At 35.6% G+C, this 24,956-nt stretch overlaps 3 protein-coding genes across 4 annotated transcripts; 2 read left to right on the top strand and 1 right to left on the bottom strand.

Moving 5' to 3' along the window:
* Positions 1-2,369: 2,369 nt before the first annotated feature.
* On the bottom strand, positions 2,370-6,356 carry LOC128027303 (serine/threonine-protein kinase Nek1). The gene is made up of 4 exons (XM_052614767.1): positions 5,792-6,356; positions 4,443-5,660; positions 4,055-4,258; positions 2,370-3,724 (listed from the first exon to the last, which is right to left on the bottom strand). The coding sequence occupies exons 2-4, from the start codon at positions 5,542-5,544 to the stop codon at positions 3,567-3,569; spliced, it is 1,464 nt and encodes a 487-aa protein (XP_052470727.1). The 5' UTR covers positions 5,545-5,660; positions 5,792-6,356; the 3' UTR covers positions 2,370-3,566.
* Positions 6,357-6,487: 131 nt separating this feature from the next.
* Positions 6,488-11,847, top strand: LOC128027304 (peptidyl-prolyl cis-trans isomerase NIMA-interacting 4). Its single transcript, XM_052614768.1, has 4 exons — positions 6,488-6,650; positions 7,057-7,127; positions 7,684-7,803; positions 11,561-11,847. Exons 1-4 carry the CDS (start codon positions 6,614-6,616, stop codon positions 11,717-11,719), a joined length of 387 nt encoding a protein of 128 aa, XP_052470728.1. The 5' UTR covers positions 6,488-6,613; the 3' UTR covers positions 11,720-11,847.
* Positions 11,848-12,205: 358 nt separating this feature from the next.
* On the top strand, positions 12,206-24,546 carry LOC128027302 (long-chain-fatty-acid--CoA ligase 4). Of its 2 annotated transcripts, none has more exons than XM_052614765.1 (15): positions 12,206-12,352; positions 15,086-15,580; positions 16,591-16,768; positions 16,952-17,061; positions 17,685-17,823; positions 18,004-18,154; positions 18,797-18,920; positions 19,040-19,111; positions 19,188-19,327; positions 19,421-19,590; positions 19,711-19,785; positions 20,846-21,037; positions 21,136-21,250; positions 21,371-21,528; positions 22,800-24,546. In XM_052614765.1, exons 2-15 carry the CDS (start codon positions 15,242-15,244, stop codon positions 22,955-22,957), a joined length of 2,121 nt encoding a protein of 706 aa, XP_052470725.1. In that variant the 5' UTR covers positions 12,206-12,352; positions 15,086-15,241; the 3' UTR covers positions 22,958-24,546. The 2 variants fall into 2 exon arrangements, with proteins under 2 accessions (XP_052470725.1, XP_052470726.1); XM_052614766.1 differs by lacking the exon at positions 12,206-12,352 and adding an exon at positions 13,163-13,433.
* Positions 24,547-24,956: the final 410 nt, after the last annotated feature.

Here is a 24,956-nt window from a genome sequence, read left to right as displayed (position 1 = left end):
TTTCACCCCAATGTCATTGAGAGAAAATGATATGACTCAGTCATATACTGAGTTATAATGTCCCATTATATAACTGAGTTATATTGTCCCATTTCTGAAATTTAAAAAGATATTGTGGAGTATAAAATCACAACTGGGAGACAGAAAGTCATACTGCAAGTCACTTTGTGAGTTATAAAATCTATGTTATAAGAAACAATGTCACAATTGCAAGATTTAAAGTTATATTGTGGAGATATGAAGTCATAAATAAAGGCACATTATTAGTTATAAAAACTCAAGTATGAGAAACGTTCTAATTTAATTGTTTAAACTTTGAAATGAAATACTTTAAAGTCAAATTGTGAGATAAGATCACATTTGAGAGATATAAAATTAAACTGATTTACAAAATAGCACTTATGAGGAAAAGCATTGCAACTGCAAGATTTCGGACGAAATTATAATTGAAAGATATAAACTCACATAATGAGTTCCAAAATATAAAGTCATATTGTGCCATGCAAAGTCACATTGTGAGTTATAAAGTCACAGTTATGGGAATAAACATTGCAAGTGCAAAATTTAAGGCCACACTGTAAGATAAAATCACACAAAGGAAATAAAAAATTCCTTGTGTGAGTTAAGTCGCAATTATATGAAACAAAGTCAGATGTTTGAAATTTAAAATCACATTGTGGAGAACAAAAATTCATATTTTAACGTCATAACAAGTCTTAAAATAACTGACACAACTGCATATCTTTTTCATTTCTTGAAATCTAAGGCCTAAACTAAACAGGCTTCTGTTGTAATGAGCTGATATTTTCTAAATAACTGACTAACATTTAACTGGAGCATATGGTTATTCAAAGTAGTAACACCTATAAGCTCATATATTTAACAGCTGAACTGTAGTATGAATCTCTGCTGCGCAGTTTCATAGTTTCATGGTTTGATTCATGTTGTACAATCCTGACATAAGCCGCTCAGACAGCTGTTGTCCTAGTTATTTTTATCCTAGCGTCAGCTCAAGATGGTGAGATCAGGTAAAGTGCCATCAACCTTTCCTGTACATATGGCTTTTACTCTCCCGCTGGATAAAGCAATTTGCTTTCATACACAGTCGTAGCTGATGAGTTAGATGTCATTTTCAGTGCTGCTTTTAGTCCCTGTGGTCTTGGGTTAGAATAGGGCTGTTTTTCACAGGGAGATGGGGTTTGTGATCTGTGCTGTCTCTGGAGATGCATCCGGAGCAGGGTAGAGTGCAGGCTACTGTCACCATCTTCCACCTCACTTCTCTAATACTCACTGGTCTCCAGTGAGGCTGTTTCGCCGGAAACAATGGCACATCAATATTTTCGTGCTCTGCCAAAAATCAGTCATCCTGGAGGTTATTATTGTTTGTAGTATTCTGCTGCTTGGAAGAGGGACAAAACTTTGATGCTGTTAGCTTCACTATCTATCATGCATGTTTCTTTACTTCCTTCCTATGGTCTTGAATGAATCTAGTCAAGTGGGTTTGATTTACAGTACTGGAGGAACAAATGTTTTCCAATTAAAATATTTACTGATAAGAAAATGAGGAATTTATACATCCAGCTTTCAATGGAACTCATCTGTGAGGAGCAGTATGCTAATCTATTCTATCTAGCAGAGAAATCTCACACCGATGTAGGCCAGACATGTGCTGTCTATTAAAGGTCAGGGGAAACATGTTTGCCTGAGTTTCCTCTCATCCTCTCTGGAGCACTTCCTTTCTCTTTGGAATATCATGACTGTTAAAGATGACTTTTCTGAATGTTTGCCAAAGAATGGGGCAGTCCTCCAGACAAAAATCCTTGCCTATAGGAAGAAAAATTATTTGCTTTTTTTTTCAGCAATAAGAGGCAAACAAAGCCAATTGCATATTAAAACCTGACATTTACATGTATATATATATATATATATATATATATATATATATATATATATATATATATATATATATATATACCATGTAAAGAGATTGCCGCAAATTGTACAGTGTACATATTACAGTAAAATACTGTTTAAATTACAGAAATCTGTTTTATTGTAATTTAAAAAGTAAAAAAATACTATTTTCTATTCCCATTAAATATTTATATATACAATTTATTCTAATAATTTTTTGAACCCTTTAAAACAATAAAAACAATAGTCTATAAATCCTCTCCAAATATTAATTTAGACCACTGCAACCTTGGCAGCAACATGTACAAATTTAATTTGAAAATAAACACTACATTTTAATTCAACCAAGTTGTTAAATTCATCATTGAAGTAAAATATAATTAGGACACACCAAGGAAAACATCAAGACAGCAAGTGAATAAAGATCAGCTTATCATTTTTCTAAATTTGTATTTATTTTTACTAATGGTGCATGTCAAAAACTCAGACTCAAACACAAATAAAGTCTCTTAATTAGGACCCTAGCCTCATTTTTGAATAATTTGCAAACAAAAAAAGCAAGAATAAAGCACATTTGAGCTGAAGGGTGGAGCTCTCACACAGCAATCAATCAGTAATGCATCAAACTATAGTACGAAGCCCTGAAGATACAAGTGAAAAGGTTAAGTTTGTAAGTTGGATCTTACTTCTACATCTGTTCATTCCACTCCAATCTATAAAAACGCACTCGTTTTGACATCAGCATGGCCTTGTTTTTTGATGAACAAGGATCTACAGCCAAAACCACATTATATGTGAGGACATCTATGTCATTTTATACTGGCAAAAAAGAAAATTTGATGCAGCTTTCACATGTTAATGCTGGCTTGATAACACACTTTCGTCTAGAGGAAGATCGTGAACATTCTGAAATGATATATAATGCAGGCTCATTCATACAGTTACACATGGCAGTTTATCTGTCTCTAATTCTCTGTTGGAATAATCTGGACAAGTTTAAGGGAAAACGCCTTAAGTGGAAAACAACTGCAGCTGTGGCCCATCAATTTACAAATTCAGCTAATGTCTTCTGTTTTACATTGCAATAGTGGAGTGAAATCACAGCAGGAAATGTTCACATGATGTTCCTCACGGCTTTCACATTTACAAGCATTGTTTAACGGCTGTGTTAAAAGATCATTTCTCAGCTTTAGGCAGAAAAATGGTTTGATTCGCTTGAAAAAGTAGTCGACTGGGTGCCACTGATATAATTAATTTTAATGTTTAAAATATAGTACATTTAAAAGGCAGCCGTTTTATACTTCAGTCCTTGTGATGTTACTATAAGTGTGGAAATGGGAGACTGATGTGCTCATTTTCTGGACTGGTATTTTAACACCACACATTTTCTTACTATAGAGTGCCACCTTCTGGTTATACAAGGTAACACTTTCAAAGGAGTTTCAAACGTCCCATTTTCTTGATGTCAAATATATATAAGTCCTCACTATTTCAAAATATTAATTGTAATTCATATATGATTACATATATTACAAAATTCTGTATTTAAAATACACAGTATGCTTCATACAATTCCATACTTTTCTGGGGTTCATCATTAAAGAGTGACTCATCATTAGAGAATGACTTTCTCTAAATTGAACAGACATGATTCAGCATGTGGTCTCTTGGTCAAGGTTGAAAATGAGGTAGCAGGTCTCCAGATGGTCTGTCCCGATCATGTGCTGGAATTGTGGCAGCAGGTCTTCTGGCGTGAGGCCATTTAGAAAGTGCCCACTGATTTCCTCATAAACTGAGGCTCCAACATCCTCTATAAACCCAGAAAGCAGAGAAGCATTTACTGAGACACTCGGAGAACCAGATGTGCTGGCAAACGGTGTTTGCAGATGTACTAGATGATGCAAGACAAAGGCTATGTATGTGTGTGTGTGTGTGTGTGTGTATGTGTGTATATATATATTTAAAATGCTCTAAAACAGTAATGACACAAATCATATTCTCCAAATCACCAGACCATTGCAACCTTGTAAATTTAACACTAAATTTGAAGCACATTGTTAAATTCATCATATGGGACCAACATATCAAGTGAAAAAAGTAAAATAGTAATAGTAGTAAAATGTTACATTTGCATGTTTACCCATGTATCTCTCTTTTAACATTTTCATTGTGACCGAGAAACCGTCTTCATCCTTGAGCTCCAGTTCCACATCAAACAGGTCATTCTCTGAAACACAGTTCATGGCATCTCTGGCGAAGCTGACCACCTCAGCCAGGTCATCGTCATCATCAGCTTCTTCAAAGTCATCTGGATAGTCAGAGATGTCTTCGTCTTCAAACACAACTGTCAAAAGTCAAGAAAAACACATGTAGAGATTTCTCAAAGACGCTGAAAAAGGCAGGAAACATATGAAATCACTCTTAGATCACCATCAGCCTACGCCCGTTGCCCTGGAGTTACAACTAATAATAATAATAATATTGATAAAACAATGGAAAATGTTATTACGGTTGCATCACACTCTTACCATTAGATTCCTCAAATGCCTCTTCAACCACATTGGCAAGACTGGAGGACACGTCTGCCCTCGAAGCATCCTCTGAGGATGCACAGCTATCATGTTCGTCAAAGTCCTCTGAATAATCAGACTCTGCTCCTTCGAGGGCCACTTCCTCCTCAGCACTGCATGATGTCTCTGCTTGCAGCGTCTTGTCGCTATCTGTTCTGCTTTCCACCGATGCCATTTCTAGATTAAGATCTTCTTTTGTTTGAGGTCTGGATTCAGCAATCACCTTTGTAAGTTCTTTCTCCTGATGCGTGATGAAGTTTCCCAGATGTTCTTGCATATATGTCAGGCTAAGTATGCTGGTCGCACTCGGTCTATTCTCGGGAACCAAGGACAGCATTTTCTCGGTTAATGTATGAATGTCTTCTGAATACCTCTCTGGGATCTTGACATACTCTCCTTTAATGATCTTGTAAAACAGACTCAGGAGATTTTTAGCTTCAAATGCTGGTTTGAGGGCACAGAGCTCATACAGCAGGCAGCCAACAGCCCACATGTCAGATTTGGTGCTGTACGGGACGTCCTGGCAGAGTTCAGGACTCAGATAACTGGGGGTTCCTACACAGGTGGAGGCCATATCGAGCGTGTGGTTCATAATCTTTGATATTCCAAAATCCCCGAGCTTTATCACACCTCTCTTGGTCAACAGCACATTGGAAGGCTTGATATCTCTGTGAAGGATCTTTTCAGAGTGGATATAACTGACGGCCATGACTACTTGCACAAACCAGTCCATAATTTTGCATTCTGCAAAGTATTCCCCGCTCTTCTGCTCTTTAATGTGGTCATCCAGCGTCCCACCATCACAATAATCCATAACAATGTAAATATGCTCATTAGCCGTGTCAAAGAAAGTGTCAATCCATGTTATAATATGAGGATGCTTCAAGCTCTTGAGAATATCTGCCTCTTGCAACACAGCATCTTTGCTCTTTGTTTTTCGGGAACTGTCCACATGGATTCTCTTGACTGCACATAATTTCTTTGTCTCGACATGTTTCATTAACATCACCACACCTGCTCCTCCTCTGCCAAGAGTCAGGACTTTATCATATTTCTCCATGACACTATCAAATCACCAAACATGTTCCCTTGATGCTGGCAGAAATATTTCATTCGTCCCATTAAGAGCTGGATATGATTATGGCCAACTTATCTTCTGGATAAGAAATGGTCTGTCTAAAGGAAACACCATATATGTAAACAAAGAGTTATTATATGAGCCTTCAATAAATCAACTTCTAAACTGTTTGTCATGCAGGTGAAACAAACTTTTTGGAAAGTAAACATGTTAAAAAAATATTTGTTACCTGTAGGTCATCATGCCTTATTGACCAAAACGAGTTTAAATAAGGCCTTTTTTAAGATAATGCGTCGTTGCCACTCGATGTGTCACGAGCAGAAGGCGGCGGCTGTGTTGTCTTTATGTTACTATGGTAACAGCTGCTTCTCAGCCAACGGAAATCTGATTCGTTCCGAGCATTAGCTGCTTAAAGACGAATTAATTACTTAATTCAAATGAGTCATGCGTAATTTAAAACAAAAATGCGTAAAACCGACAACTTGAGGAACATTTTAATGATTTTAAATGTGATAAGATCGACGCTCCTTCCACAAAAGCAGGTGGTCATGGGTCTGCGGTGTTGTGTTGTTCACGAGCATCATTGCTGGGCACATTTGCGCAAACATTTATACATTTTTAATTAATTGTAATTAAATTAATTTGTTGTAATTAAATTACATTAACCCATATATTGTCCATCACCATAAATAAATAATTAACAAATCGATTGTTACTCGAGCGAAAACTAAAATTCTTCATGCCTCTTCAATGAATGTACTTAAGAGCGTCCTTTCTTGTCATATATGCAAAGTTGTTTCAACAAAGTGTAGTCAAAGACAAAGATAGTTTCTTTGCATTGGTTAAATAGTTGCATTGCGTGCATCCTTTAGCACATAACACAGCCTAAAATAACGTATACTGTAAAACTATAGGCAAAAAAAAAAAAAAAAAAAAAAAAAACCTGCTGTGTAATTTTCAGTCTAACCGCGTGGAGATCTGTTGCTAACGTTAGCTCTTCTGTGCTAGAAGAAGCTTCAGTGGAAACACGTCCGACACGAGGAGATAGAAAATGCCTCCAAAAGGAAAAGGTGGCAAAGGTGCTAAAGGTAAACAACAAATAAATGACGCTTCATGAACAAAATCTAACAAATGACACCATATCGAAGTTTTATAGCATATCATTTGACAGCTGCATTAATATTTATGCTGACATGCTAGCTAGCTTGTTGGCTAACATATTGTAAACAGTTACATTATGCTGTATTTCTGTTGATTTGGTCTTGTTTTAGTATAAGACAATATAGAGCTAATTAAATATTTAATGATATTATATCTTTACTAAATGTTTTAAAGTATGAAATGAGGGAGTAATGTGGCCAAATGTGTCTTTCGTTTAATATGGTTATTTCAAAAAGCTTAATAGTACAAGTGCACATACAAATGGTTAGGTATTATCTTAGTTGCACAGCTGTACTTTTAAGATAATAATATACATTTGTTTTACTTGGACAGGGGCAGCTGCTTCGGGCAGTGGAGACAGTGATAAGAAGGAGAAGACTCAGAAAGGAGGAACAGCTGTAAAGGTAAACATCTGCATACTGTATATGCTGTATATTTTTTATATACTGTACTGTATATAAAAAAAAACAAATATAACAACAGCAACACTTTATAAAATGACTAAAACTAAAAACATATATATATATATATATATATATATATATATATATGAGTAGTTACCAAATGACAGTAAAATGGCATGCAGTTAATTTCAGATGTTTCCAGAAAGACCAATTTTAGTATGTAACATTTTTTGAATGACAGCTGTTTCATTGAATCTAAGTTCCTATTAATATACATTAAAATGATAATATGAATATTAAATTCTTGCATGCATATGTAAATGTACTTCAGAAATGTTAAATTATAAATATTACATAATATTACAAAAAATACACAATATATACATAATATGTATGCATACATATAGGTATTAATGTATGACATTATATGAACTTTTTCACATTTTCCATCTGTTGTGTGTGTTTTTGTTTTTATATGTATAGTGCCATTCAAACAAATGACAGTTCTATTGATTATTTATCTTTTTATAAAAATTTGTTTTCTATTTTCTGATAGGTTCGGCATATTCTGTGTGAAAAGCATGGCAAGTGTATGGAAGCAATGGAGAAACTCAAGTCTGGTATGCGCTTCAGTGAGGTGGCAGCACAATACAGTGAGGACAAAGCCAGACAAGGAGTAAGACATTTTCCATTTATATAAACAGTTGATTTGTAGCAGTAGCCAGCTATGAGGTCACCGATGTCCAGACCTCTGTAAATTTTTCATGTTCGAAAATAAAATTTGTTCTCTGATTGACTAATTTGCTGCTAAACTCCTCATATGAATGTTTGCATGTATAATTCAGAATGTTTAGTGTCCATGTTATGTAACTAACACTAACACTGTAACACTTTAGAAAGTTAATAAAGTAGAATGTTGCGGTTTAGGGTCAGCGGTAACCTAATTATCTAATTTCCAAAATATTTGAAATAATTCTGGTTTATTTAGTTTATTTATAGGTTTCTATTTATTTTAATAGCAACATCTGGCAACATTGCATCGCCGGCATTAGTCTGCCAGTAATCAAAAAAGGCAGCGGCTATTTACACTAAGTGCAAATAGCAGTATTTTTTTTTTGTGATATGCTATTTACACTAAGTGCAAATATATATAGATTCTATTTATACTTATGTTAAAATAGCAGCATTTTCTGCTATTTATACTACTTACTGCAAATATTGGCAATTGTTTGCACCTTTGTATTGTAGTACATTATAAAACAGAATGCAATAATAACTCACTGCATCTAATTTAATGGATGCCACCTTATTGGGACAGTAAAGCCCTCCCCACGCCTACCCTTAACTTTTTATTATTTACTTAATCTTAATTGAAAAGAAATGTTTTTCTGATGTGATTTGAAATTTGAAAAGGGAGAAAAATTTTCGCCAAAGGGCGGATTCGAACCAGAGTCGATCACGTCAAAAAAAGTATGACATACGCTTTTTCAGGTGTTGTCTTTTATAATCTTGACTATCCAAAAATAATATATTTCTGATATATATATATATATATATAGGTTATGATTTTAAAAATGAGCATCCCTCCAAAACATCTACATTTCTGTCTCTTTTCAAGTGTTCGAGTTAGGGATGTCAAATTTCGATTATTTCCATGATCGATCGTCGTTTAAATTAACGATCAATTAATCGATTAATCGTTAACCATAATACTGCAAAATGCGTCTATTGCAGGCACGCAGTCAGCGGTATGACAGGATGTGCAAAAGCCACACACACACACAAAACGCTTTCTCACTTGAATTAAAGAGGTTTTAGTCTGAATAAAATGCTAGTAGCAGGATTATAAAATGAATAGATGCGATTATGATCATTTGATAAAATGAAGAGAGCGCGCCATACTTTTGAGGTCATTTTACTTTGTTGACAGTTTCCAATCCCGCACGGAGAACGCTGAACGCGCCTCTTTAAATGGTTTTGTGGTGCTCGTTGTTGTATTTTAAAGCACAATTGCAATGTTTTCAACTGACATTATTGTATAAAATTATCCGAAATGTGGAGCGCGTGTGACTGCGCTGCACATTAAGTGAACTACATCGGCGCTGCTGCACCAAAACACAGTTGCTTACATTAATTTAATCCTGCTGGATTCTGTCCTAGAAAATGTCAGATTTTTAAAAATCCGGCATACAGCGCATTAGATCGTGACAGTGCATGCGTGCAGACGAGGATGAGCGAGCGCGGCTTTGGCTAGATTTATTTGGAGGTTATTGCTCATGTCTCATTCGGCACAAATCGAAATGTTTCCATATTCGCAATGTATTTGAATGTTAAACTATTATTTATAATGTAAACTAGGCTTGTACTTAACACGCATTCACATATAGACGGAAAAGATGATCCTCTTCATATGAGCAAAAACGCTCCCACACTTCTGTTTTAAATCCGTTAATCTTAATTAGCCTATTTAAGTCGGATATATTTCGCATAGCCGATTTAAAAAAAAAAAAAAAAAAACATGAAAACAAATTGTTATTTTTATTCTGGCCCTATTACTTAGTAGGCTATACATTTTCCTTAAAGCATCCCATTTTGTCCCAGGGCTTAGAACCTGTGCCCTAGTCAGGTCCATGCAGAAACTTGTGAACGATGCTCGGCGTCACCGTTTAGTGACAGCAGTGAATGCTCCAGGAATGTGTCGGTCACAGCGCCTATTAATCGCTGTTTTGAATCCAGCAATTATTTATTTAGAAATGATAAGATCTGATTATGACAAGTGTGGTATAAAAGCTTTGTTTATTAGAGGAATAATAGGTTAACTGGAAAATGTTACATCGCGACCATGCTTTTGGACCCCATAGTCTTCATTTACGCGGCTTTGTTCTGGTTTGCCGGTTGGTCACGAATTTCCACAAATTCAGTAGGCTATATTTAGGCATTGTTTCTTTTCCTAAATCTTCATAGTCTAACCCTCTAATTTCCCAGGTTTATTTTATTATCTTTCGCTTTTAATAACTGTTTTCGCATCTCTTACTGTGGTAAACATGGGAAGGGAAATTAAAGATTTCATGAATTAAGAATTCGTTCGATTTATTAATTTGTTCCCTTATTTCACTTAAATCATGGGTTATTATAGGGAACAAAAAATTAATGAAACATGGACAATTGCCACATTAATAATTCGTAGGAATGAATTAACAAGTTGTAGGAATGAATAGACTATCTGTCCTGTCACTGTGTCCCGCAGCCCTGCAAAGCGCACGATATAAAACAGTTATCTGATGAAATGATTAGTAACTACATTTCTATTGCATTTAATGTTGAAGAACTTTTATGTTGTTTCTATTTTAATGTACTTTAAAGTTTAAATCACATTAAAAGCTTAATTTGTACATTGTGAATGAATGATGATGCTTTTATATATCGTCACCGTCACTCACAGCCGCTCGCACGTGTTGAGTGCGCATGAGCCGCACGCAGCCCAACATTGAATCGGTTAACCGACCATCGATAGCCTTAATCGATTGCATCTCTTATCGACAATTAATCGATCATCGATTAATCGTTGACATCCCTAGTTCGAGTATATAATAAGTTCTATTTATAGGGGTTATTATAGCACAATTCTGTAATAAGGGGTTATTATAGAAACCCCCTGGAACTCACTAATTTTCAAAGCCTGGCTACGGCCATGCTTGCATACACTTGCATTATGTGGAAAGTGGGAACTACTTGTTTTTTTTACCGGCAGATGGCATTTAATGGACTATCCATGTTTGAAAATTGTTCAAAATCTAATTTGCATAGAATGCTAAACACATTATTCTTATTATTATTAAAACACTAGTGTACAGCCTTTCTGTATCATTCTTCATCAATCTGTTTAAAATAAGTTATATAAAAGAATATGTTGCATAAAACAGCTTTCCCGAATCCCATTAATCAAAGAGCTCAGGCTGAAATTGTGTTTCATTTATTAAAACGAGCTGTTTCCACGGTGATGGACTGAAAATCCTCGAACCGAGATGGCATTTTGAACATCATGTGATCATGCCCAAAATATATGCAAATATATTTGATATATCTAAGAGGCAGGTTTTGAGCCATAGTTTTTATTATCTAATGTTATTAGATAAAGTCCCCCTTTATTAATGTTTTCTGATATTTCTAACTTTATCATAATTATAAAAAGTGTTTATCAGTACTGTATTAACATTTGAACTGTGAATCAAGGTAGAAAACTAATTCATCTGGAAAAAGCTGGTGCTTAGTACCTTTAGAAATTCATATACCTTTATTTTTAAAATTTTAATCAAAGTATGTTTTAGTACGACTCAGTGATTTGTTATTTGAATTATTTTTTTAAAGAGTATCTTGTTGTAAGACAACCTTAACGACGGTTTGTATGGTTTAAATCTTTGATTTGAATACAGGGTGACCTTGGCTGGATGACAAGAGGGTCAATGGTGGGACCGTTTCAGGACGCAGCATTTGCTCTAGCCATCAGCACTATGGACAAACCTGTATACACCGATCCTCCCGTGAAAACCAAGTTTGGTTACCATATCATCATGGTGGAAGGCAAAAAGTAAATGGACTGAACAGCTTTTGCATTTGATTAATCTACAACACAGGATTTCACAGTCATGGAAAATTGGATTTTGTTTTTATATATGACCATGTAAATAGCAGCCAATAAAAACTGATCTCAATAAGCAAAGTGTTTTGATTATTATTATTTTTCTTTGTTTTACACAAATCTTGTTGTAACATCATATTTCCAATAAGTCTCACTGATGCTGTACTGCATAAGTGTATATGTAACTACAGAACAAGAAAATTATATTAATATCACACCCTGAATTATATCTCCCTGAAATACTTGCTCCTACTTCACAGTCCAGACTCTAAATTTGAAATTTACAATTAGCTTTTTACCGTTATTTGCTTATTATTTATTTGTTTATTAAACTAAAGAACAAAAGACGTGTGTCTTAAGTCTATTATTACTAATATTATCACTAGAACTTTTATTGTCGTGACCTGAAGTGCACTAGCAGTAACCGGAAGTCGCTTTCGCTTCATTGTCCAGAATACTATTGGCTGAAAAAAATGGAGTCAGATGACGCAATGTTTCCGGGTGTGACAGCACGCGCTGGAGGTAACTGTCGGTCATTGCGCTCGGCGGCGAGAGACACGAGCGAGCATCCGATCCGGGAGTCAAGGTAAGACACTAAAAGCCGGCATCGTTTTATATGCCAGCTACTGCTACATTACTGTAATCTCACACCGCAGTGTTGCCTCGCGAGGGGATTGTTTTTTTTTTTCTTGTTTGCTGCGACAACTTTATAGATGGCTGAAAAAGATAAAGGGAACGCCAGTTAGCTAACAGCAGTCTGTTTCATCACACGTCATTACTGGGTCTGAATGAAGCTTTACGGGTGTAAATATTGTTTTAATATATGATTATTTAAGGTAATGGAAAATCAGGTCTTGCCTGTCGATGATGATGATGATGATGACGCGTTAGACGTTTCGCATCCGATACGAAGAGCCCCATCATCATCTTCATCACATTCAAATAATCAGACTAGGCGGAATAAAACAGCTTCAACAGATTCCATTAATCAAAGAGATCTGGGTGAAATCGAGCGTGATTGGTTTAATAAAATGAGCCGTTTCCACGGTGATGCAGTGAACACGTGTAGCTACGTCTCCAGTCCTAGAACCGAGAAGGCGTTTTGAACATCACGCGATCATATTTTATACAATGTAGTTTTTATTAAATATCGAAAATTATTAGATAAAGTCAAACTTTATTAATATTTTCCGGTATGTTTAACTTTTATCTGACCTTGAAATTGTTTAAAAATATATGTTACAGAAAGTTATATTTTCTAAAGTGGAACTGACCTGACCACATCATCAGTGGGTTATGTTAATATTTGTATAAGAACTGTAATCACAGCCACTCAATAGTAGTATTGATGTGTACTTTAAAAGTGTACATTAAGGTCAACCTGACACAAGGTGTCCTTCTAGTAAACAGAGGTTGGTTTGTAAAAGATGATAGCAAATGCCTCAAAGATAATAGGATCTGATCCAGGATCCAATCAGTCTGTTCCAGTCCGCAGTGTGTCCACCTGCTGAAGATCTGACCGTGAGTGGGGTGAGCCGGAGGGATAGATATCATTGGCTGTCTTCTCACTGACCACTCTCACCAGACTTTAGGGTTCACATTATATAAACTTTGTATATTGCAGATTAAAAAAAATTCCACCAGTCAGCATCTGCATTTGTTGATTCGTAAGTTAATTTGTTATTAATGCAATTATCTTTGGACGAGCAAGGGTAGAGCTATAATTAATTTGATATTCCTAGAGTAAAGGTATGTTAATGAAAGTACATGATACTTCATTGTAGATACTTGTTTTTTCCTGTTTTTACATGTTGATTAACTAACTATCATATGAGCGTTAGTTAATTAACAGTTAAATGCAAATTTAATAAAAAATTAAATGTAACTTATTAATTTATAGCATTTAAAATTTTAGTTGATTTAAGTTTTTATTTAAAAAAAAAACAATTTATTGATTATTTACCGTAACATAAAAATTATTATAGGCTTATTGCCTGAGTTTTAATAATGGTTGATCCATAATCTAAATTATATATTTGTAACTGCTTTGTCCAGTAAACTTGGTGCTCTTTCTTTCACTTTTTAATCATTTAATAACAGTGTTAAATTGCAAAATGTCAAACCTTATAATCGTGATTTCTACATTCACTTCTAGCATTTAAAAGCTGTTGTTTCTAGTGTTTTTATTCAGACAAAAAAGTTCTGAAATTAAATATTGATCAGTTGTCATTTATCAGGACTGGGGTCTAAAAAAGCAGTAGTCAGCCAGTAAGTTGTCTGTCTTATATTAGTATTACAGACCTTTGTTTTGCCTAATCCATGATCTGCATATCAGGATGTGGAGTGTGTCAACATCACATGCCATTTCGCCAGAGCTGGTCATGACTTGAACTCTGTACTAAACTATTGTCAGCATTAACAAACAAGAGAGAGATTACTAACTGCAATAGTAAGAAGGCATTGGTAATCTGCAGTTGATATCTGAGTCAGTGGACTATGCCTTACTTTAACCATCTGTCTTTAGCTACATACTCTTACAACTGACCCCTGCAGTTGTTCACACTCATCATCACCGTCATTAAGGACTCGTGTTTAGAGGGATCCAGTTTCATAGACAATGCACAGCTTGGCAGCACAGTAACAGGCAATGCAAACATATGTAAATTGTGTACTGGTTGTAACAGTAGCGTTAAGGTGATTCTGTTGTATCTATTTATGAGCAAATCATTTCTACTTCCTTAATCTAACACCAGTCAGGTGATCGAGATGACCTCGTCTTCATGACTCTTGAAATGACGTTATCTTAAGCCAGAGGCCATTTACGTGACTAATAATGATGGAGATAAAGTGTTTCTGCTAAACTCAATGAAACCGATTTCTGTTCATTATTTTGAGTGTTTCCTTGAAATCTAACCCATAGCCTTGGCATTGCAGCAACAGGAACACTAAATAAAACAAGTGTATCGTGTTTATTCTGTAACATGTAATAGGTGTGTGGTAATATCATGTGATCGTTTTGTTCATCAGTCCACCCTGTCTTTAGGGTAGGGCAGCCCTCACAGGATGTGTGTGACTTCATACTAGTCATTAAATGAGAACCAGAGAGACACTGTTCACTGGCCTGGAATGTGTCTTTTCTGTAGCTCATGTGACCATCCTTTAATAAGCCTCGTTTGTCTCATTAAAGCAGCTGAATGAATGCAGACTGTTCCGCTTGAAACCTCAAACTTGTTTTTCTCATAGAAATGTCTCATAGGTTTGTGTTTTAGATGAGTGCACTTGAATAACATGCATTTCCTTTGATTGTGACGTTCATCAGGTTGCACATATTGGAATCTTTCCTTATCTTTCTGAACTTCGATCCCGGGATCATCAGTTGGGCAGAGGGCAACACTAAACTTGCTCTGTTTCAGGCTAGGCCTGATCCCTTCATCTTTCAGTCCCCTTCAGCTTCTCAGCAGACGTGGTTCTGAACATGGACCCGAGTACACTTCTCTTGTTCCCAGTACATGCAGTAGTATGGCTCTACTCACTCTTGAGCTTTCTCCCATGGTACTTCCTGACTGGAGCCCAGGAAAAGAAATCCTTGGCAAAGAGGCTCAAATCCAGGTCAACCACGGGTCAGGCTGAAGGACCGTATCGATCCGTGGATCGCTTCGACTCCCTGGTCACGGAGGACTTTCCTGGGAAAGACACCCTTGATAAGCTGTTTGACTATGCGGTGGAACGCTTCGGTAAAGCAGACTGCCTGGGAACCAGAGAAGTTCTGAGCGAAGAAAATGAGACTCAGCCGAGTGGGAAGGTCTTCAAAAAGGTACGTCCTCCTCTGATATATTCTGTACAGCTGTGATTCTCAGCGCAAGCCAAAGTGTCTAAATCAAATTTTCTATTTAATCCAATTCATTTAGTGAGGTTGTTCACATGACCTTTTTAATTTGGCTTATATCATGCGCTGGTCCAAACAAGTGACTCTCCAAAAAATGGCCTGTGTGCATAAATTATGATAATAGTTACATCTTAAACCTATTTTATTTGTATATGTGCTCAACTCTTTTAAGGTGTGGGGTCGTAAGATTTTTTTTTTTTTCTTAAAAGAAGTCTCTTATGCTAATCAAGGCAGCATTTATTTAATAAAAAATACAGTAAAACTGATGTGACGCTTCAGAAATCATTCTAATATGCTGATTTGCTGCTCAAGAATGGATTTTCTTTTTTTTTTAAAATGGAAATCTTTTGTAATGTCAAATAATGTAAAAGTCTTTATTGTGATGTTTGATCAATTTAATGCAGTAGTCATTTCTTTCTAAATGAACCTTACGGACCCCAAACTTTTAAAAGCTAGTCTAAATATTCCTTTGAAGAAGATTTTATTTTGAACATTATTTATTTATTTATTTATTTATAGATGTTAGTTTGTAAATATTTGAATATCGTAATTATTTATTATATGAAATTAAAATAACATTTTCATATTAAAAACTAATTTACATTTTACAATAAGCTTGTATTTATGGTTCAAAAGAAAGGTCAATCAAATATAGAAATTGGGTTCAATTGACTAACACATCGAGAGGACACAGTGATGTCACGTCAGAGGATGTCTGCCATATCTGTTTTCCACATATATATATATTTGAGGACTGGAAATATAGAGATTAATTGAAAATGTCAGTATTCATTTTGCTGTTTACACTGTCATCCAACATTTGGGTCACATTCAAATGTATGTTGCCAAAATTACCATTAGTTGAGAAGAGAAGAAAAACTGCAGGATGAAGAAGTATTTTTTTAATATAAAGGTGTTTAATGGTTTTGTCTTGGCAGTTGATTCTTGGTGATTATAAATGGATATCCTATGAGGAGATGGACGTTCAGATCAGTCAGTTTGGGAGCGGACTGGCAGCACTAGGCCAACAGCCAAAAAGCACCATCGCTATTTTCTGTGAGACAAGGGCAGAGTGGATGATCACGGCTCAGACCTGCTTTAGACACAATTTCCCATGTAAGGATTATTTTTACTCTTATTGACCACACTTTTTTTTTTCCCCTAAAGAAATTTATTTTTCAAATGAGTCATATGTTTTATCCCTTAATGCTTTAGATGCACTGTGCCATCACAAGATTGAATGGATGTTTTCATCTTTATCTTCTTTTTTTTTTAATCTGTTTCATGTGGTTTTTGTAGTGGTCACCTTTTATGCAACTCTGGGAGAAGAGGCAGTGGCTTTCGGATTGAATGAGTGTGGAGTTACACACCTGGTCACCAGTGTCGAACTGCTGGAAACTAAACTGAAGGTAAGCCAAAGACAGCAATGCAATGGTGATGTGTTTCCTGCACTACTAATACTACAGATTCACAGCAAAAGAATATATATTACTATAAATTAGTTTTGACTGGCTACCATGAATCATTGCCAAATTAGCATGTTCCATTGTTATTTGCTTGCTGCTCTCAAAAATCAGTGTAGTCCAAATCACAAACAATCAAATGACCAATGCTTTTAAACGGTTACAAAACAGGGCTCAAGAACTCATGAGTTATTATTTTGACTCACAAAATGAACAATTACCAAATTAACCTCTGACTCACTCAAACCTTATATTCAGTCATGTTTGACTCGGTTAATAACTTCAGTTAGAAAGGTTATTAAGAAAAGTTTAACAGGAACTTGACATAAAATCTGATGAAAGCTGGTGTTGATATTTAATTGGTTTTAAGGTGTGGTATAAAGTAACCAAAATGAATGCTAGCAACATATTAACTTTGGCATAATGATAGCAAACATCTGTCTGATATGAGGTTTTGATGTCCATCCAGTTTTTCATTTTTTAAACCCAAAACTTGCCCAGCCGCTTGAAATATTTCGATTTTTTTAATTAAATGTTCTATTTCCATAACAATTTGTTTTTCCATACAGGATGTTCTTTCTCAAATCCCCAATCTGAGGCACATCATCTATGTGGACAGGAAGAGCATCAGCACAGCGGGGTATCCACAGGGCGTCCACATCCACAGCATGCACTCTGTGCAAGAGCTGGGAGCCAAGCCAGAAAACTGTAAGAAAGGGCAACAACTTTACAATTGACATTTTATTTATATGCTAATTAACCTTTTCAGTGAAAGGCTGTAGTTTACCCACAGTTCACCCATACAACATTGATTTGAATGGAGATTTGCACTGTAATAGATGAATCTCCATCACTAGAGGAGAAAACAATGTGCGCTTTGTGTTGCAGTGAGAAGACCCGTAGTGAAGCCCGTCCCATCAGATCTCGCTGTTATCATGTACACCAGCGGCTCCACCGGTAGACCTAAAGGGGTGATGATTGTTCACAGTAACCTGATCGGGGGCATGGCAGGCCAGTGCGAGAGGATACCTGGATTGGGGTGTGTATACATTTCAATAGAGAGCCGCAGTGGCCACCCCCTTTTTTCACCCACATTTTTCCCCATTTATTTATTTAGTTTTTACCATAGTGATTTTGAAATAGTCTTTGTTATAGAGTTATAAGCCGCAAACAAAACTAACAAAATATGCGGCAAATCACTTTGATTTGAAGCAAAACAGTATTTGAAAACCATCCAAAAAGATAAAGATTAAAGCTGTGTATTTAACAGCTTTAATAAGGGAAAGAACTACAATCCCATAAAGCATTTCCAATCCTATTATATATACTGTGTGTGTGTGTCTGGATCACTTTGTTTATTTTTGATTTTCTGATTGGTGGAGCTTCTCTGTAGAATCATGGGTAATGTAGTTTTTCACCAGGAAATTCACATTTCAACTCTGTTATTAAAAATGAACTTAAAAATAATGTGCAAAAGCATATACTATTGATTCACAATCTTTTAGCTCACAGAAGGTCTGTGTTTGATGGTTTTAAAGTTATTGTTAAAAATCAGTTCCCCAGTGGAATAAATGAATGGGATTTTTACTTCTGGAACCTGATTGTTGCACTCCATTAAAACAACAGTGCCTGACTGAAATGCATATTAGTTTTGCTTTAATATGCATGTATGCTTCCACAGCTCAAAGGACACATATATTGCCTATCTGCCTCTTGCTCATGTGCTGGAAATGACAGCTGAGATCTCCTGTGTGACGTACGGCTGCAGGATCGGCTATTCCTCACCACAAACACTGTCTGATCAGGTACAGCAATTCAATTTGTTCCTGGATCAGATAAATGTAGTCATAGATTTGCACAGAGATTTGTGAAGTTTTTAACTACGGTAAATGAATTGATTAATTGTTTTGTTTTTGCTTTGCAGTCCACCAAAATTAAGAAAGGAAGTAAAGGTGACTGCACCGTGCTCAAACCTTCTCTAATGGCGGCCGTACCCGTAAGTAAAGACTCCTTGAAACATTTTCATCTTGCCTAATTCACATCAGTCATGTTAACATCTCACACTCTGTCAGGAAATAATGGACCGGATCAATAAGAACGTCATGAGTAAAGTGCAGGAGATGAACTGCGTGCAGAGAACCCTGTTCAAACTGGCCTACGACTACAAACTCGAGCAGATCAAGAGGGGTTATGATGCACCTCTGTGCAACATGTAAGATGAGATTAAAACAGGCCTTCGGTTAATCACATTTGCTCTTGTTAATGAGTCTGGAGTTTAATCGTCTTTGTTCCCTCATGTGTTCAGTTTGTTTAAGAAAGTCAGATCTCTGCTGGGTGGAAACGTGCGGATGATGCTGTCCGGAGGAGCCCCTCTGTCTCCTGCCACTCAGCGCTTCATGAACATCTGCTTCTGCTGTCCTGTTGGTCAGGGATACGGTCTTACTGAGACCTGCGGAGCGGGAACTATAACCGAGGGTGAGGAATCCTGCTACGTCTGAGCATCTTTTCCAGCCCATCTTGCACTATTTTAATATTTCTTGTAGAGTCAGAGGCTCAAACTGTGAAGTAATGATGACGTCTTCCTGTTTTGTGCAGTTGCTGACTATAGCACAGGACGAGTAGGAGCTCCTCTGATCTGCTGTGAGATCAAACTCAAAGACTGGGCAGAAGGTTGGTCAATAGTACCAGTTTGTTTCTTCATATTCGAAATCTTAAAGAAGTAATCCACTAAACATGGTATTCTGCCATTATAAACTCACTTTCATGTTATTACAAACCATAATGCTGTTATTTTGTTTTGTGGATCACAAATTAGACATTTCTGAAGAACTGTTATGCATAAAACAACAGTACATTTTGACCACAATGCCTGTCGTGCTCCAAAAAGTACAAAAATGAACACCGAAGACGTAAGAGATTTACCAAGTTTGCTAAACTTGTGCAAAAGCTTGCTTTTAGGAACAGTCTTTCTTCATCTTTACCAATACTTCAGCATTCCTGTAGCTTAAACAATAGTGCATGTGCAAACAACACAAAGGTCATGGGTTCAATTCCCAGAGAATACGTGAACTGATAATGTGTCTTAAATGCAGCATCTCACAAATGCGTAAATGTAATCTGAACACGTATAGTAAAAAAAAAAAGACGTTGACATCGGTGACACCAAAAGCATTGTGTTTGGTGAATGTGAGCTTCGGGGAAGCAGTGTTGGTATTTTAACTAAAACTATAAAAAATAAATTAGTTCATTTAAGTGAAAATGAAAACATTTTAGATTAAAGATTACATTGTAGAAATGTTGCCTTTGACAACTTACTGAAATAAAATGTTTAAGCTGAAGTTATAAGATTACTACAACTGAAACTGAACAACAGCTAAATAGAATATTAAATAATAATAATCAAAATGAAAATATAAAAATAAAAGCTAGTTGAAAATATTAATTAACACTATAATAATATAAATAATACTAAAATAACACTGCTGGTAAGATTATCATTGAATAATGGCTTAAATCACAATCTGTTTCTCACACAAAGCTATGAAGGATTGTTGCAATTCTTTTATTACATCTGCTTTTGTCTTCTGTGAAGAAAAAAAAAAACTGTCCACATACAGATTTGAAATGGTGTGAGGTTGAGTAAGAAGTGTCGTTTTCGGAGGAACTATTCCTTTGAATTGAAAAAAAAACTCAAGCAGTTAAAGCTGTTGTGATTCTCCTTTTCCTTCAGGAGGCTATACGAAGCATGACAAGCCCCATCCGCGTGGTGAGATCCTCATCGGAGGTCCTAACGTGACCATGGGCTACTACAGGAGTGAAGGCTGTATCAACGAGGACTTCTTTGTGGATGAGAACGGCCAGCAGTGGTTCTGCACTGGTGATATCGGAGAAATGCACCCTGACGGCTGTCTTCAGATTGTTGGTATGTTTAGATTCAGCATCATAATGAAGTCTTGTTACTTGTTTTAGTTAAAATCATACTTTTTGGAGATAACTGTCTGTTTTATTATATCTATGTAGATCGCAAGAAGGACCTTGTGAAACTCCAAGCTGGAGACTACGTCTCTTTAGGAAAAGTTGAGTCCGCTCTGAAGAACTGCTCTCTCGTTGACAACATCTGTGCTTACGCAAACAGGTTCGTGTGCTCGGCTTTGTCCGATGCATATGGGATGTTACTGACCCTAACAAAGGGTCCTCTCTGTAGAACAGCAGACGCACTGTATACAGACCTCTTTTCTCTCTCTCTGCCCACCAGTGACCAGAACTACGTTATCAGCTTCATTGTTCCTAATCAGAAGAAGCTGACCGCTCTTGCCAGGCAGAAGGGCATTGAAGGCACGTGGGAAGAGATCTGCAACCACCCGGTTATGGAAAGGGAAGTTCTGAGAGAAATTAAAGAAGTTGCAATTTCAAGTGAGTATAACTTACAGTATTTATAGCAGCAAGGTATGTTGGTGAAAAAGTGAGGACACTAAATGTGGACACGGTATCAAGAAATTAAATGATCTAATTAAGGCCTGCTTAACAAAACAGTTGAATTTTTGGCAAGAAAAACGTGCTCAATTTTTACTCTCATTCAGAGGCTATTTTTTAATTTGTATATTATTTAAAAAAATAATTCAGAGACCATGATACAAATAAAAAACATGCATTTTTTATTATTATTTGTAGTTTGGTCAATCAGAACATGTGCACACTTGACATTGACTTCACTCAACTTCAGGTTTTGAATTTGGTTTCAGCAGTGTGTATATATATATATATATATATATATATATATATATATATATATATATATATATATATATATATATATGAAATACTTTTTAGTAAAAAACATGAAATTATCAAAAGTAACAGAAAAGATATATATACTGTTATAAAATTATTATTTTATAATATTTATTAATATTATTTATATTTATGCAATTCCATTTTTCATTTTACTCATGCATCAGTTATTTTAGTTCATTTTTATATTTAGAAATGTTGCCTTGGCAAATAGCTGAAATAAAAAATTCAAAATTCAAAAAAATCTTTTTTTTTGCATCAAAAAAATACTATGCAGCACAGCTATTTTCAACCTTGTTAAAAATAAATTCTTCCCGAGCAGCAAATCAGTATATTAGAAAGATTTGTGAAGGATCAGGACACTGTAGACTGGAGTAATTATACTGGAAATTTAGCTGTGCATAACAGAAATAAGTTACATTTGATATTATATATATCGTATTTGGTCGCATTTATTTAGAACCAAGAACCAAGAGAAAACATTACCATCTACAGCCGCGAGAGGGCGCTCTATGCTCCTCAGTGGTAGACTAGAGGAGCATTGAGCAGCATCTCTGGCAGCTTAGAGCATCCTCTAGCGGCTGTAGATGGTAATGTTTTCTCTTGGTTAATTTCTCTTGGTTCATGTCAAATTAATTTTGATAAGTCGCACCTGACTATAAGTCGCAGGACCAGCCAGACTATGAAAAAAGTATGGTAAATAGAAGACAGGTCTTTTTACATTGTAATATTTCAAATTATTACAGCGTTACTGAATTTTTCATCAAATACATCCACCCTTGCTGAACATAAGAGACTTTAAAAATGTTTGAATATTAATGTACATAATATAGAGTTGTATAAAATCTTGTGGACTCAGAACATGTCCTCTTATTGCCTTTCCATCATTCTAGTCAAACTCCAGCGCTTTGAAATACCAGTTATGGTCCATCTGAGTCCGGAGCCTTGGACCCCTGAAACGGGTCTGGTGACGGACGCATTCAAACTCAAGAGGAAGGAGCTCAAGAACCACTATCTCAACGACATCGAAAGAATGTATGGCCACAAGTAGGACCAAATAAATCTTCATCAGCTCCTCACCGTGAAACATTACTTTTTATCAATAAATGTTAAATACAACTGTTCACCATGACTGCCCATTGCGTAGTGATGCGTACACATTTTCAAAGACGAACAATGTTGATAAGCTATTGATCTGTGTGTTTTTATTCCTGGGCTTTGTGAAGCTCTGTAGTCTCTCTGCTGTGAAATAGTTTACAAGTAAGTCGTAGCTGATTAGCTTGAGAACTGTTGGGTAAAGGACAATATTTATCTTATCCAGCATTAAGTATCCACTAATATATCATTTTAGCATTCAAAAGGAGTCTCTCCTTTAAAAAAAAAAAAAAAAAAAGTTCATCCATACAACAGCGATACACTGCCATCACATTGTGCTATCTGTTTTTAAATGTTTTTAACGTTTCTTTGTTAAATTGTTCACTTAATTGGTTTAATAGAATTTTAAATAACACAAACTGCTAGCTGAGGTGAAGTCATTGCACTGCGGAGCTCCGCCTCCTTGTAGAGGCAAGTCATATATACAGTGATGTTTCTGTGCCTTCTGATTGGTTACTATGTATATGTTGATACCCTATTGGCTGAAAATTAGAATTAGATTCCTGTGCTTCATTCATGTTAGTGACTTTATAATGGTTACAAACCATGTTCTTGAATTTATTTTTTGTTTTGTTTATTGGGGTGCAGTGCTTAAGGAATAAGTGTCTTTTATAATGATTACAAACAATGTTTTTTAATTTACTTGAGATTATTTTATATTTTTTGGTTGTAGAAAGGTGTCACTGAATCACAATGTTTTGAGTACTAATTGACACATATAGATATGTTCATGGATTGACTCAAGACAAGTTGAGATGACTAGCAAGTTGTTTATTGCTCATTTGTGCGGTTCATTACACTTAACTGAAATGAAGGGAACATTTTAGGAAGTTTTTAACCTCTTAAGCAAGAGGTAAAATTTATAGTACATCTGTATTGTATTTTCACGTCTGATTTTTCTCAAACCACTCATTTTACTGTTGTGTCTGATTGTCTCTTGTCTGTCACAAATTCCACTTCTGCAGGCTTTTAGTATATTTGGTAATATGTCATTTAACAGTTTTCAATACTTAATGTAAAAAGCTGAAGAAAAAAAAACAGAATATGAATTTCATGGTTGAGGTACCTTGTTATTATTGTATTCTGTATTTTAATTTATTTGGTCAAAACTGTACATTTTATTTTAGCCATTTTATTTTTTTTAAGTGTGATCTGTACAGGCACTGTAATTTATCTCTTGAGTTACCAAATGTCTTTTTGTAGAGTGTGTATTTTATTTATAATTATTTTGTCATTTGCACTAGTCTTTTTGTCTGGGATTTTTAGCCATTGTTAAACAACTCGCCATTAAGCAAACAAAATCAGCAGTTATTTTCCCCATGACCCTCAGGTTTCCGATCACCACAAGCAAGGCTACACAGCAGTCAATGTTTGTATTGAGAAATTGTGAATTTGCTTGTAGAATGTTCTATGATGCTTATTTATTTTTGTGGTTCACTGTGTGTAATATTTGCTGAGAACAAGTAAAATTGTTTTCTACTCAAATTGTGTGGTATTCCTTATTAGAAACGGTTCAGTTGTGAATGTTCATATTTACAGATGCACTTAAATTGGAATACAAAAAATGATACTAAAAAAGCTATACAAAAGATTTGTTGCTACAATTCAGTTGGCCCAGTCTTGAAAATGAAAACAGTCACTTGCAATCTTTCACACCGGCTGGTCACTGTTAGAAGAGGCTTGGGCAGTTAACAAGAAATTCTGGTTGAAGAATCTCTATTTCTATCAAAATTCACTGTAAAATCGTAACACGATTAATAATAATAAAAAAAGAAATATTCAACTCAAATAAACACTTGTATGATGCAGTATTAGAATTAGAATTGAATTTGGGGTCCTGAAATACCCTGAACACTGCACAGCGGTTAAGATGACCATTGCTACTAAAAAAAAAA

The sequence above is a fragment of the Carassius gibelio genome, chromosome A14, assembly GCF_023724105.1.
Source record: "Carassius gibelio isolate Cgi1373 ecotype wild population from Czech Republic chromosome A14, carGib1.2-hapl.c, whole genome shotgun sequence".
Taxonomy (NCBI): Eukaryota; Metazoa; Chordata; class Actinopteri; order Cypriniformes; family Cyprinidae; genus Carassius; species Carassius gibelio.
The sequence above is the reverse complement of the archived record's forward strand: the minus strand, read 5'-3'. Positions and strand labels throughout refer to the sequence as shown.